The sequence below is a fragment of the Pelophylax lessonae genome (genome assembly GCF_965119305.1).
Source record: "Pelophylax lessonae genome assembly, chromosome: 1".
NCBI lineage: Eukaryota > Metazoa > Chordata > Amphibia > Anura > Ranidae > Pelophylax > Pelophylax lessonae.
In genome coordinates, this window is record NC_138768.1 from 517,372,063 (window position 1) to 517,387,697 (window position 15,635).

The 15,635-nt window shown below is 46.3% G+C and overlaps 1 protein-coding gene across 1 annotated transcript in view; it reads right to left on the reverse strand.

Moving 5' to 3' along the window:
* The window catches only part of PWWP3A (PWWP domain containing 3A, DNA repair factor), a gene marked incomplete at its 3' end in the record, with an annotated part of 223,337 nt that overhangs the window by 85,430 nt on the left and 122,272 nt on the right, over window positions 1-15,635 (reverse strand). The window contains exons 6-9 of the mRNA XM_082248367.1: window positions 8,143-8,262; window positions 7,817-7,887; window positions 7,633-7,718; window positions 2,317-2,377 (exon numbers count right to left, since the gene is read on the reverse strand). Of these exons, the coding sequence (XP_082104493.1) occupies window positions 2,317-2,377; window positions 7,633-7,718; window positions 7,817-7,887; window positions 8,143-8,262 (338 nt within the window). The remainder of the gene's footprint in view (window positions 1-2,316; window positions 2,378-7,632; window positions 7,719-7,816; window positions 7,888-8,142; window positions 8,263-15,635) is intronic.

The following is a 15,635-nucleotide window of genomic DNA, read 5'->3' on the forward strand; positions in this document are numbered from 1 at the left end:
CGTGCGATCTGCATGAAAATGGCGGCGTCCTGTGTAGGATAGCGGCGGCTTGCAAGTTAGCAGCGGCCTGCGGGATGTGTGCATTCGGCCTGTGCGGCCTGCGGAAGTGCCTCAGCCGGCGGGAGGTATCCTTGGCCTGCGGGAGGCTGTGCGGCCTGTGGAAGTGACCGGCTTTCTGGAGGGATGGCGATCTGTGGCTGCAGTAACTCAGGCATAGGCATCGGCCTGTGTACACACTAGACAGGTAGGATACCTCTATACTTCAATAGTAATGCCTTTTAGTAGTCTGCCACTGACTTCAGTCACCCTTACAGTCATATAGTGACTTTAGATAGTCAGCTCCCAAACCAAGCCTCCTGGTTTCTATTCACAAAAATCACACTCAAATTGGGGGATCTGTGACCTGTTATAGGATAGAGGGGAGACCCAGAAACTGAGTGTCCGACCATCCCAGAGAGGGGCCCGCGTCCACCAACAAACCCGACAGGGGAAGAGGGGGAACATTCTACTCACCATACCGGAACCAGGCGGGCGCCAACTCCTGACAGAACCCCTCTCCCCCGGGGTGGGGGGGCTGTCGACCAATACGGACGCCGTGACTCTGTTGGTCATTGGCGTCCAGGCGAGATGTTTAACTCGCAGGATAAGTCCCCGTCAAGTGGGACTATGTCGCGGCCGACCCAGCGCGGAGCTATGGCCTGCACGTGCTCGTAGGCTGAACTGGGATGACCACTGGATCTCAACATCCAGCCCGTCGCCCAGTTTCAGCGTACTTGCTTGAAGATCTCACAGGAACACTGGAGAAAAAAGCGGTCTAAAAAAATCCTGCCAGGACTGAAGATCCTAGCAAGGAATCTAGGTCCTTACTCCTAACTAGACAGAAAAAAACTGATTTGCTGTAGCAGGAAGTGAGAGGATATACCCTCTGGGACTGCCCCTAGGGTGTGGCCAGAACGTTTTCTTTCCTGTCTAGTCCTACTCCTGTAGAGGGCAGTATAACCCGAGTTGATATTAATCAAGGAGGACTACGTCTGTCAATGAGCGACAGAGAAATATTGTTATTTTTGCAAAATTGACGCTCTTTTTTTGTTTATAGCGCATGATCAAAAAAAAAAAAAAAAATCGCACAGGTGATCAAATACCACCAAAAGAAAGCTCTGTTTGTGGGAAAAAAAGGACGACAAATTCGTTTAGATACAGCGTCGCACGACCGCGCAATTGTCCGTTAAAGTCACAAAGTGCCGAATCGCAAAATACCTCCTGGTCGTTTAGCAGCCAAATCCTCCGGGGCTTAAGTGGTTAAAGCCCAACACTGGGCTGTTAAAGTTACTCATGCAGTGGGGTCCTCCCTCCATATTGCATGAATGCTTGTTTGTACAAATACTTACCCTACTCCTTGCTCCACTGGCAGCTAGCGCTGGGCTGATGCTCCAGAAAGTGGATGAGCCATCCCTGTACAATGCAGGACTGCTGGTCTTCATTGTACGTCATTATGTAAGACAGCTGCGAATGAAGTAGCTTCAAGGGACTGGTCGCAGGGCAAGGAAGTCTGCAGGAGTTGGGTGTAAGATAAGAATTTGTACTTATTTCTTCTCCCTTAGCAAAATGAGCATTTGAAACACGGAGTGCAGGGGGGACCTCACTGAATAGGTAAATTTAACAACATCCAAAAGCGGCATGAAGTCTAAATTTCCTAAGCAGTTTCTACTATCAACAACAAACACACACCCCTAGGTATGATTGTATGCAACATAATTTGAATGCTAAAGAACTTAAAGAATTTGTTACCCCAACATTTCATATTCCTGATATGTGCCTGCTGTACCATGTACTTATAGGAAAAAGTAACCTGTTCTTAGAATTGCTTCCTTCGTGTGAAATACCTGGTGCTCCTGTCAGTCCCTTTGCTTTCCTATTAAACACAGACTACACTAAGCAGGAGAACACACCATGGTCAGATCTCTAGCTGTGCTGAGAACTCTGCCTTCTCTCTTCCAATGGTCAGACTTATCCTGACATGCCCCCCTTGCACCGCCTTTTACTGGGAAGATCAGTGTATTGATGCGTCTCATCCCCCAGCTCTTATGCAGCTGAGAAAAGAGGAAATATGTTCACTTTGTAAAGAAAAAAAAAAAAAAGGGGGGGGGGGGTGGTTTATTTTTTTGTTTAAAATCTATACAAAAATATTTTGCTGTTCATTTTTATTTTAAAGTGAATGGGTTGTATTATAAGGAACGGGGTTAACATAAGATTTAAGCTACTGACAGCGGAAATACATCAGTCTCTCTCTGATGCATTAGCTTTCCACCAACTTACCAAGAGTTCGTTCTTCTCTGGACAGTCATAATGCTTTAATTTGCGAATGGATACTTGGAAACTGAAAATAACAAAAAACAAAAAAACTTTCAGTAATTTCAGAATGTCAAGCAGAATGTTTTGCCCATGGGTTATGCATTATGCAACTGATTACTGATTGATAGACTTTAACAGTACTCCTTTAAAGTATACAATATCCCCAACATTTCATATTTCTGATGTAGGTCTATGTTACCATGCTTTTTGGAAAAAAGTATCCTGTTATCTTTGTATTGCTTCCTTTGTGTGAAATACCTGGTGAGACTGCCAGTCCCCCTTCTTTCCCATTTCAAACTGATCTTGCTAGGACATTTTAGAACAGCCAGCCCAGCGTAGTCATTTTGTGTCTTTGCATTCTAATTGGGAGCACAGCCTGCTTGTACTCCACTGGTCAGACTTGTTCCGACACGCCCCTTGCCCAGCTCTTTACTGGGAGCATCAGAGTACTGCTCTTTCTCTGCCTCTAGCTGACACGCTCCCTCCCTGCCCAGCTCTTCACTGGAAAAATGAGTGTACTGCTGCTTCTCTGCAACCCCCTTGCCCAGCTTCTCACTGTGCATTTCGGTCTCTGCATTTTATACAGAATGGTGCTTGTGCTCTGTTCAAGCTGCTGTTAGCCCTTCCCCCCCACCAAATCATCAGAGTAACCCCACCCCCTTCAAGGCTGTCTGTGTGTGTGCTGTAGTTGCAGGTGGGACTGTGTACACAAGAATGGCTTCATATGACCCTGTAATGTAATGGAGCCTCTCCAACGATAGAAAGTCAGAGCAGTGCTGTGGGTACCATTTGAGGCAGGAAGAAAAAGAGGACTCCACAAGATTGAAAATAAGCACAGTATGCAAGTAACAACATCAGCAGTATAAATTGTACTATAAACTAGAAAGTAAGAGGCCACAGGGCTTTAAAACAGTTACGAAATTTGTTTCTTAATGGTAATCAATGCCAACCGTTGACCCAGACAGGATAACACCCACGGAGTGCCTTCTAGGGTGGCAGCTCTGAGTCACAACAAGTAAAGTAGGCCTTCTAGATGCAATGGTAGACTTTGGGAAATTAACTTTCTAGCCTTCAAAAGGGTAGGAATAAGTCTGAAAGGCCTTCCTCAGCCTTGCTGTTTAAGCCACAGCAGAGTAGCAGGATGAATGCTGGCCTTTGGGACATAAGCTTTGGATGATCTGGGAGGGTCTACAAAGGTTCTGCTATGAGCTTAAGTACGTGTCTGAGTGCCACTTCCACCTGGGCCAATTCAGCACAAAAAAAGAGGATCATCGAGGGTGCCCTCATTTTCAATGTTCTTTAATCTGGAGATTCACATCTGGTGTTCCCACCTGTGGCAAAGGGCTTGAAAGACCTCTGGATGGTGGTATTGTTCCACTGGATTTCTCGTTCTGTATTCTTGCAATAGAGGAGTCCAGCGTTGAAGGGAGAACAGAAGCATCCTTAGATCCAGAATATTGATTGGCAGGGTTGGCAGTAGAGCTTCAACGACCAAGTCCTCTGCACCGATAGGATTTTCATGAATTCTCCCTAGCCTGACTTGATCCGTTGTGAGAACTTTCCACTATTGTGAAGAAAAGACTTCCCTAATTCCACTACATTGAGGAGAGTCTGGCATTAAAGTTCAGACGTATGAGGCAGTCTAACCAAGCTGTTAAAGCTAGCAATCGCAAAGCAGGATGGTAAATTGCTCCTTGGAATGGGAGAAACAGACAGCCTGGGAGAGGTCATAGAGAGAGTCTACCAGGAGTCACCAAACCATCCACCGCTATGGCTAGAAGATCCATTGATCTGGGGCCCAGTTTGTTGAACCTAGAAGCCAGGCGATTTACATCCAGTGTTCGCTACCTGCAGCAAAGGTCCAGAAACACCTAAAGGGTGCAGAGACCAGTGTCCTGATTCCATACACTGTCAAATTAGGAAGCCCCTCTACTAATTTTCCACCTAGAATGTGTGCAGTAGATTGTGCTGGAACAATGTTCCGCCCAAATCAGAATCTGGTAGGTGTCTTTGAGCTGCAAGATTTTAGGTATCGCTTTGATGATGTATGCCACTACCATGGCAAAAATCACTCATAGCTCCAGGGTGTTGATTGTGTGACAAGCTTCATCAAATGGCCAGGTTCCCTGCACAGTGAAGTTGTCCTTGACGGCCCCCCCCCTCCCTAGCCTGCCATTCATCATGAGAATCATCTAGATCACTAGAAGGAAAGAGGTTTCTGACTAAGGCTAGGTTCAGGAGTCAACAGACCAGGAATGGTGGCAGGCACAGCTCAGGACTCTTCAGGGACAGACTTACAGACTTACACTGGTGGGTATATTAAAGCCCTGAATTTGTAAAGCACTTTTCAGCTAACACCGGCCACTAGGTACCTTGACAATGTTAGAAGCAGAGCCGCCTAGTGCCCTAGGATCACATTACAAGTCAGTCCCACATCTTCCCCAGGGCTGGGTCAGGGTACGGCCTTCAAGGCAGCTCTGTGGACCAGTCTATCTGAAAAATCTGCAAAGGGAGCTCTCTTGGCTCTGCAGTGAACAATGAAGCTTGAAAAAAAAAAAAATGTGTAGATAAAAAGAAAAATGGTTCTTGCTTTTCTCCAAGAAGAAACTATGTAAATTCTCCTAGGACACTAGCAAGAAACTTAAGCATGATGAGAGTGGGAGGGGTCAAGCCTGATTCTCTCTCTCTCTCTCCATTGTGGCAGAGGTTGAAGTGGTGGGGGGGTCAGCCTGTCAGTGCTCAGACCATACGCCTAACACTGCATCAAATTGGTCTGCATGGCTGTGGTCCCAGGAAGCCTCTTCTAAAGATGATGCACAAGAAAGCCCGCAAACAGTTTGCTGAAGACAAGCAGACTAAGAACATGTATTACTGGAACCATGTCCTGTGGTCTGATAAACTTATTTGTGTCAAGCGTGTGTGGCGGCAACCAGGTGAGGATTATAAAGACAAGTGTGTCTTGCCCACAGTTAAGAATGGTGGTGGGAGTGTCATGGTCTTGGGCTGCATGAGTGCTGCCGACACTGGGGAGCTACAGTTCATTAAGGGAACCAGGAATGCAAACATGTACTGTGACATACTGAAGCAGAGCATGATCCCCCTCTCTTCAGAAAATGGGCCGCAGGGCAGTATTTCAACATGACAACGACCCCAAACACTCCTCCAAGACGACCACTGCCTTGCTTAAGAAGCCGAGGGTAAAGGTGAGGGACTAGCCAAGCAGGTCTCCAGACCTAAACCCTATTGAGCATCCTCAAAATGGAAGGTGGTGGAGCGCAAGGTCTCCAACATCCACCAGCTCTGTGATGTCATCATGGAGGAGTGAAAGAGGACTCCAGTGGCAACCTGTGAACTCCATGCCCAAGAGGGTTAAAGGCAGTGCTGGAAAAATAATGGTGGCCAGACAAAATATTGACACTTTGGGCCCAATTTGGAGATTTTCACTTAGGGGGTGTATTCACTTTTGTTGCAAATGGTTTAGACATGAATGGCTGTGTGTTGGGTTATTTTGAGGGGGGACAGCAAATTTACACTGTTATACAAGCTGTGCACTCACTACTTTACATTGTAGCAAAGTGTTATTTCATCAGTGCTGCCACATGAAAAGATAATAAAATATTTACAAAAATATAAGGGGTGTATTCACTTTTTGAGATACTGTATATCTCTCTATAGCTAGCTCTCTCTCTCCCTCCCTCTCTCTATCTAGTTCAATTGTATCACATAAATAAAGTCATTGCCAAACAGACTTGTAGCTAGAATGAGAAAGGCTCTGGAGCAAAAAGTCCAACTCCAGGCAGATAAAAAAAAATTATCCCCTGCATTTGAACTGTGTCCACACTACAAAGATTTATTGCTTGTTTATGCCTAGGTGAATAAATAGAGAACTTCGAGCCTGATCCCCTGGCTCCTCCCTGCAGCAAAACCAGTCCCCCCCCCGCAATCTATGGTGCTGACATTATCAAGAATAGAGCATGGCCCACAGCCCTGCTCTGGATGTGAAGACGATTACTGGGTCATGAGTGAGCGCCGCCTGCCGGGGACTGGAGGATAAGGTAAGCAAAACTATTTCTCCTCTCCCCTGGAAAAACTAGCTATTAACTCTTGCAATGCAAGCATGGCCCCACTGCAAGGGATTTTGCTATCTGCCCAGAGTTGGGTTTAAAAGGCCCTAGCATTAGATATATTTTTTCATATTAAAGAGCGTTTATGTGTTAAAGCGGAGTTCCACCCTCAAAATCAACTTTTCCCCGTCCGCTTGCTCTAAATTACCTGAAAAAGAAATTGATAATTTAAATTTTTATTTTTTTTGATTCACTTACTTTGTTATTAAAGAAAATATACTTACCTACCTTCCTCTTCCTCCCCCTGCAGCCGTGGCCCGCACCATCACCTCCTCCTTGCATTGACTCCTGGGAGATGAACGTCATTGATCCCAGGAGTCAGTGCGCCTGCACCGGCCCTGCTCATCACTTCCGATGCAGGCGCGTCATTCCCTGCTGAACAGCTTCTGGGCATGCTCAGAAGCTGTGCAGGGATGATACGCCTGCACCGGAAGTGACGAGCAGGGCCGGTGCAGGCGCATTCTGGGACTCCGACGTCACAGAAGAGGACGCTCTGGCTTCAGCTGCCCACACCTGAGATGGCAGCGCTGGACAAGACATTTTTAAAGTAAGTATTTCTTCTAAAAGGTAAGTGAAACAGGGGACAGTTCAGAGGCTATCGTCGCTTAAATGCACTAGCCCTGACTGTCCCGGGGGTATTTTTATCTAAAAAAAATTTTTCAGGGTGGAACTCTGCTTTAAGGCAAAGAGCTTACCTCTCAGAGATAATAGTACTCCCTCTGACAAATACTTTATCTGCTTTTCTAGAAGGATGGTACAATCTTTGTTCAAGCAGTATCTGGGATTAGTATTAACTTTCTGGCCACACATTTAGACTCAGAGATGACAATCATGTAAATTGTGGTGTCTGTTCAGTTCTTGGCTGTGTTTACGAAATGTCCAGCACAGATCAATCTGCTGCTGCGGCCCCTCACTTTGTAACTTGCTACCAAAATTTCAAAGCACAGTCTGACCATTTGGAGAATTATACTCGTGGCAGATTAATACCAACATCTCAACCTAGTCCCTTGTCCGGAGCTCAAAGACTGCTTGCACACTGTAACATCAGCAATTTATTCATGTAGACATGAAAATTTACTAACAGGCTCACTTTTAACCAATTACAAAATAACCATCTTTGTCTTACAATACAGCTTTCACAAGGCATCTTTCCTACCTTTCCTTCTGAGAGTCAGGCTCAGAAAGGCACTCCTCCACAAATATTATTGAGGCTCGCTTTTCTTTGTTTCGCACTAATTTTACCTGTCATAGATAAAATAGTTCCTATTTATTATCTCTGACGAAATTTGAAATATTGTTGTCTAAAAAATATTAGGACCCATGACACTTTAAAGCCTTACCAAAGATGGCCAGTAAGGGTATCGCTTAAATTTACACCACACAAACGACCCACGCTCAAAAGAGACTGGTTCTAGAAAAAAAAAAAAAAATGTGTCACTCAAGAAATCTGGAATTTAATTTTCATCACGACCAACACTGCCAAAAGTTACCAAAACATTGTGAAAGACAGCAAAAATGAAGAAAACATGGACTACATACAGACTGCAAAGGTACCAATTAGTTATTCTAAGGAAATTACAACTGCAGCCTGAGTTTGCCATAGGTAATAGCACCATATAATTTTCTCCAGTTATGCAAATTAAAGTTCAGCAATAGCTTACACTACCTTTCTTGAGTTCAATGACAGGAAGTTCTACATCTTCCTCTGTATCATCATTTGGCCACACTTTTAGAACAGGATTGGGTTCTGGAGAACTACATTCCATGGACAATTCTGAAGATAATTCTGAAACAAAATGCACATATTTGATTGCATTTTCAATCAAAAAATCAACTGGTACATAATCTCAAAAGAAGGAGAAAAAAAAAAGGATAACCTTTGACAGTAAAACCCAAAACAACAATCAAAGACTATCCATGTGCAACATACCTGTGTGCTAAGCAATCCCCTCCAAAGCTAGTGACAGGCTAACAAAGAAGTCTTAAGTGAGCAAGTTCATAAACTTTACACCCTGAATTTGCTAACAACTGACACTGCAATTATTCTTACCCAATGGTAAGTTTATGTAGCTATTATATGACCACTCTGATAGTTTTTGCATGTGTACACTAGACAACTTCCTCGTCAGATCTAGCCCAAGTGCCCAAATATGTGAATTTCCTTTAGCAAATACAATGACTAATTGGTCTAGATAAAGCTAATACAGGGACAAATTGGTCTTTCTAAAATTCACATTATCAACATGTTTGCCAAATGTCATCAATCCTGCTTTACCTAGCACATATAACTAAACACTTGGCTTCCTGAAACTCTTATGGGTTGCCCTTTATTAAAGATCTACATCATGGAATTGCATATACAGTATTTCCAAAGAAAATAATCCGGAAATAGTAGGTGACTAGACTTAATTTTAAGTACGCAGTGACAATCGGTTGTATTACACATCTAGCACTATGTTCAGGAAGTCATCTACCGTGTTTTCCCGAAAGTAAGCCCGGGTCTTATATTAGTTTTGGCACCAAAAGACACAGTAGGGCTTATTTTTGAGGTAGGTCTTATATTTTGTCATGTCCCTCTCTGCCCTCCCTGTGTGCCAAGAATCCACTGTGAACCTAGTTTAGTGTATATAAAATCCTAGGATGCACTTTATTAGTGTTTTATATATGTCCAGTGTGTGTTTTTGTAATACAATAGTGGAAAATACCTTCATTACATCGCTGCTGTGTCTCCCACTGTCTCCTGTCTTTCTCCTCTCATACAGTGGCTGTCAGAGGGGGATCTCAGCCCCTCCCCTCTGCAGTTTACACAGAAGCGCAGGGTAGATTCGATTACAATAGTGTGAAATACCTTCTTCATCGCCGCTTCGGGCTCAGCTAATCTGCCGCCCTCTTCTCCCCCGCTGACAGCTGGGGGTCACGGTAGGGCCGATGTATCAGAAGGTATTTCCCACAATTCTAATCGAATACCGGCGCTTCTGTGTTACACTGCAGAGGGGAGGGGCTGAGATCCCCCTCTGACAGCTACGGTATGAGAGGAGAAAGACCGAATCAGCTGAGAGCAGAGTGGCAATCCAAGGAAGGTATTTCACAGTATTATATTACAAAAACACACATTGTACATTATTTAAAACACTAATAAAGTGCATCCTAGGATTTTTCATACACTAAACTAGGGCTTATTTTCAGGGTAGCGCTTATATTGCAGCCCTCCCCAAAAAAAACACTAGGCCTTACTTTCAGGGTAGGTCTTACTTTCGGGGAAACACGGTATCATTCATAGTACTTACATTTCCAAAAATGACTATTTTTGCTACATGGAAGTGAAATGCAGAAGAAACTGAAAACACAGGAACTGAACAGGAGAGAGCATTGAGATGGCAAACCCTAATATACGGACACATTTCAATTTACAGTATCCAAGACATCAGTGAGCGCTGACGTCAGTGAACATCTCACTCTCCAATATTAATGTCACCAGTAAGGCCCCCATAGTGGGCTTAAATTAATCTATGGGCAGGCGAAATGTACCCTAGTTGAACGATTGGTCAATTTGGGTACAACCAGCCTGCCGGATTTTACATAGATTAATGCTAGTGGCTAGCAATAATCACTGTCTTCGGCAGGAGGAATTCCCCTGTCACTGTGTTGATGGGGGAATCAAGTGAATGTCTTTGCTCCGTAGATGGTCTGCCTACGAACTACACACTTCTGGCACACACAACTCACTCCTCCATACCAATGCTACCAGTGAGAGCTACACCCCAGAACGCACAGCTCATTCCCCTGTATCAATGTCACCAGGGAGATCTACACTTCACCACATACAGCTCACTTCCCACCATCAATGTCACCCGGGAGAGCTACATTCTTCCTCACTCACAATTATCCATGCCACAAGCAAGAACTACACTCCAGAACTCACAGCTCACTCCCCAGTATCAATGTCACCAGGGAGATCTACGCTCCAGAACACACAGCTCGCTCCTCACTACCAATGTTATGAGTAAGCGCTACACTCCAGAACACACACAGCTCACTCCCCATTATTCATGCGACCAATGAAATCTACACTTCAGCACACATAGCTCAATCCCCACTATCAATGTCACCAGGGAGATCTACATCCCAGAAATCACAGCTAACTTCCCACTATCAATGTCACCAGGGGGATCTACATTACAGCACACACAACTCACTCCCCACTATCCATGTCATCAGGGAGAGCTACATTCCAGCTCACTCCTCATTATCCATTTCACCAGTGACATTTATCCAACACCCATTGATCATAGTGTAACATTAATTGACAAAAAGAGAAAAAATGTTCCATGGGCACCATTAGCAAATGGGAACTCAAGCAAAGAACACATGTATCAGATGGCCAGAAAATCTACCACCACCACTTTAAAAAAAAAAAGTCCATAAAAAGTCTATAACTGATCTGAAAAAGAACAATTTTATTATGTGTACGTTCTCTTGAGTTTTGGATGACAGTCAGCAATCACAGACATTCCCTAGACAAGACAGAGCGCTGAGTATAGATAGGAGGCATAAAGAGGATTGGCTTAAAGCCTTATTAAACCCAAAAGCAAACATATTGCTGCTTACCAATTCTTAGATTTGATGGCTGCATTAAAATTTTAAAATACAAAAGGAGATCCAGCGCCACACTATTATCTAAGTACACAGTCATCATATTTTTATATCTCCTTTTCGTTTATTGATGGACACAGCTCCATATCACTAGGAGTAAGACACTAGGTCATCTCTGGCTTCCATTTAAATGAAGACATTGTGTTGCCTTCCTTGTGCCCTAAACACCCTTTGTAAGGTGAGCTCCAGTTGTTCCTGGTTGAGCTCCTGTTTTACCTGGTTGGCTATGTTTAGCCTTTGGGAAGTGTGTATATTGCAGTGTTCTTCCCACCCCTCATGTTGACACTGCTTTGGGACGGCCCATGGGCCAAGATATGGAGCGGTGTCCGTCAATGAATGGAAGAGAAAACAGGATTTTTGTAAGATCTTACCGTAAAATCCTTTTCTCTGATGCCCATCGAAAGACGCAGCCTCATCTCATCTCCATGAGCCGAGTGGTTTATACTCCTCCCATCTGGAGAAGTCTAGGCAGTAAATTTTAAATACACACGCCCAGGGGGCTGTCCCTCTAGGCATAAACCCCCACTGCATAACCCAGCACATCAGTTTAGTTTAAAAGCAGTGAAGATAAAAATAACCAACCCCAAACAGAGGGGCAAGTGCTGTGTCTGTCGATGGACATCAGAGAAAAGGATTTTACGGTAAGATCTTAAAAAAATCCTGTTTTCTCTATCGTCCATCGATAGACGCAGCCTCATCTCCATGCTGAAGAGGACTGGTCAGCAGCACCGGACTGACCGACCTTAGTCTTCTTGCCCCATGGCTTTTAGCACCTCCAGAAGTTTTGAACGGCTTACCTTTTTCTTGCGCCCCGGAGGCACGAAAAAAACGTTTGTGAGCAGAAAAGGAAGGTTCTCCCCTTAGGACGGGGTGTCTTTTACCCTTGGAAGATTGAGGACGAAGAGTACTCTTCTCCCCAGTGAGTCCCTTGATCAACTCATCTAATGAGTCGCCAAATAACCTGTCTCCCAGAAAGGGGAGATCAGCTAAGGCCTTTTTAGAAGCTTGGTCAGCAAACCAGCTCTTCATTCAAAGGGTAGATTTGTTTGAACTGGAAACCGGATGGTCCACTTTAGGTGGCACTGTCCAATGGTTGGAGACCTTTTCAGCAAAAGGATACCGGCGGTTAAAACGTTTAGGCACCACTAACACATGCTGCCATTGGTCATTCAAAATATCCTGAAAGGTGTTGGGATAAGGGTCCCTTATCCCGAGACTTTTGGGAGCCAAAAGCCAACCGCGTCCCTGCTGGCATGGGCTCATCAGCCAACTTTAAAGTATCCCTCACTGAAATAATTAGGGCTTCCACTAAAGCATGTTCCCGAGCTGCAGCTGAAGAAGCCCGGTCCTCTTCACCATCTGACTGCGGACAGCGACCTCTCAGGTAGGGGGGCGTCCGGGGCGACCCCATCAACCTCTGAATCAGAGGACACCTCCATAGAAGGAGAAGGCAGTTTTTTTTTCGGCTAAAACCTTTTTCGTGACTAAATCAACTTTTGTCGCCAGGCTTTCCAGGGCAGCTGAAATCGAGGCCAGCGACTGCGATCCGGAGTGTCCGGGAGTCGCACAGAGTGGGTCTAATTTGGATGATTTTCCAGTTTAGGACTACATAGTGCAAATTGCAAAAAAATGGAGTACTGTCGCTTTAAGAGCACCAATCGCGGTATCTACCACCGATCGCAGCGGTCTGCAGGGAACCTCTTTAAACCAAACTGATAGCAGAAAAGTGTAAGGAAATGACCACACAGGAAGGGATGTCGGCTGATAGGGAAACACTGCTGAGTATAGCACCAGATGGACGCCCATAGAAAACAATAGGAAGCTGCAGGGAAAATGGCTGCCCCACACAAGTCTATGAGGAAAAAAATCTCATTGCCTACATCCAAGACGGCGGCGCCCACGGCGCACCATGCGGCTAGGTACCGACATATGAAGGCCTCAGGAACCACAACAGGGACCAGCAAGCCCAAGGTACCTTACCATCCCCAACCCCCCCAAAAGAGGGAAGGACACATAGACCGGATACCGGGCAGACCAGGGGGATCTCTTGGGAGGCAAAAATCCCATTATCCCCAAGGAAGGGCCCACATCCCACCCAAGGCCAGCAGGGGCAAGGGGGGTACATCTACTTATATACGATTATGAGTAAGCGGCCGTGTGTGCCGTGAAACGCGTTAACCTTGGATCACCTGTTCCCTGCACTGTCTGTCTACCTATGATTTGAAGAATAAAAGTATTTCATTGCTTTCATCTACCTGAGTGCGGTTCTACTACTTCCTTTGCGGGTACATCTACTTACCCTACCATGGACTGGGTGGGCTCTGCTCCAGGCAGACTGCTTCCCACTCGAAGTGAGGGTGCTGCCAGCCGAGGGGTACGCTGCGGCTCAGGGCATTCCAGGTCGATGCGTCTCGGCGAGGCATCCGCTCGCAGGCTCGCCCCCCTCTGGACCAGGGGGCACCGTCGTGGCTAGGCCTAGGTCGGAACTATAACCTGGTCATGCTCGTAGGCCAGACTGGGGGGACCAAAAGGATCTAGATTATCCAGTGAATCGTTACTTGTAGATCGCCAGGAAAATTCTTCCCTGAACACTATTAGCAAGTGAGTAAAGATAAATAAAAGAAAATATTCTGAAAAGAACAAAACAGACCGGAGTCCCAGCAGGAAACCTAGGTCCTATTCCTTCTTTAGGCAGAAACAAACTGATGTGCTGGGTTATGCAGGGTTTATGCCGAGAGGGACAGCCCCCTGAGCATGTGTTTTCAAATTTTACTGACTAGACTACTCCTGATGGGAGGAGCATAAACCACATCGCTAATGGCGATGAGGCTGCGTCTGTCAATGGATGATAGAGAAAACTGCATTTTTGTCTTACCGTAAAATACTTTTCATTGACGGACACAGCACTCACCCCTCTATTGAGTTGGGTTTAGGTTCTTCTAAGACTGCTTGTTACAAAACTGAAGACCTATAGCAGGAAGTGGGAGTATACCCCCTGGGACTGCCCTATAGACTTACTCAAACTTTTTGCCCAGTGGCCCACTCCTGTAGGGGGCAGCATAAATCCACGGGTTAAGAATGGAGCACCGTCAGGGGCGTGGCCTGGCGCAGCATGTGAGAGGACGTGTGTGAGAGGAGCTCCGCCGGACCGATCTCCTTTACCGCTAATCCTGCAGCCCTCCGGGCACGATAATCCTCCCTTCACCTCCCGCACACCCGCGGCACTGACCTCCACATGTCTCCGCCGAAGAAAGGCTCGGAAGCGGCGGCAAAACTAGCTGCATTCCGGAGGCTGGAGAAGGAGGCCCCGATCCAAGATGGCGCCGGCCCGTCGCTCGTGGTGGAGGAGCCGGAGAGCCCTGCTACATCCAAGGTATTGGAAGCGATTGCCACCTGCCAGACCATGCTGACAACTAAAATCGAGGAGGTGAAGGTAGATATATCACTGATGCGTCAGGATATGCAGAAGCTAAGGGACAGAGTTGGTGAGGCTGAACACAGAATCAGCGAGGTGGAAGACTCCCTCCCCCCATTGCAAAGCTCCTCAGACAGGCTGCAGCAACAAGTACACCTTATCCTTCAAAAACAAGATGACATGGAGAATAGGCTGCGCCGCTGTAACTTGCGGTTCATTGGCCTCCCGGAGGGCTCTGAAGGTGCAGACCCCTCATCTTATTTGGAACAATTGCTCACTCAAACATATGGCAGAGAATCCTTTTCACCCACTTTTGTTGTGGAACGTGCACATCGCCTCTCAGGGCGTCCCCCCCCTCAGGGTGCACCCCCCCGCACATTCATCGCTAAATTCCTGAACTATCGGGACAGAGATGCCATATTGCGCCTGGCCAGAGTTAAGGGGAACATTCCATTTGGAAATCACAAAATAGCGATTTTCCCCGACTTCTCTGCTGAGGTCCAGAGGCGCCGCAAGAGCTTTTTGGGAGGTCAAACGCAGGCTGCGTATCAAGAATATCAAATACTCTATGTTGTACCCGGCCCGTCTTAGAGTGGAGGGTGAGGACCGAGCCCACTTCTTTGAGGATCCGGAAGCCGCCATCTCCTGGATAGAAGGACTGGAAGCTAGAGCCTGACCACCTTGCCCTGGCGACTTCATGACACTTTCTCCCTGATTGCCTATGCCTTATGCTGCTGCAGAGGTGGGGGGGGTTTTGTAGATCCTGCGGAACTCAAGACTTTGCGCCCCCCTTCCCCCCCCCTCATTTCCCTGAACCACTGCTCCTGTGTTTGACCGGCGGAGCGCCCTAGCTCCACAGATGGAACTGATTTTTCTGTTCTCTTCCTATGGATTTCCACCTGCCCATAGGTTTTGCTACCCAGCGATACACCTGTTGGTTTTCGCCCCCTACACCCGCTCAGGCGTGTGTTTGTGCCCAACTCCCCTGTTGCCCCCTGCGACTTCTGCTGGACCTGGGCCCCCGGGCCCCCTTGCTTGTCCTAGTTGTATTTTGCTGTATTTTTGCTGACTATCCTGGGGGTCCCTGGCCT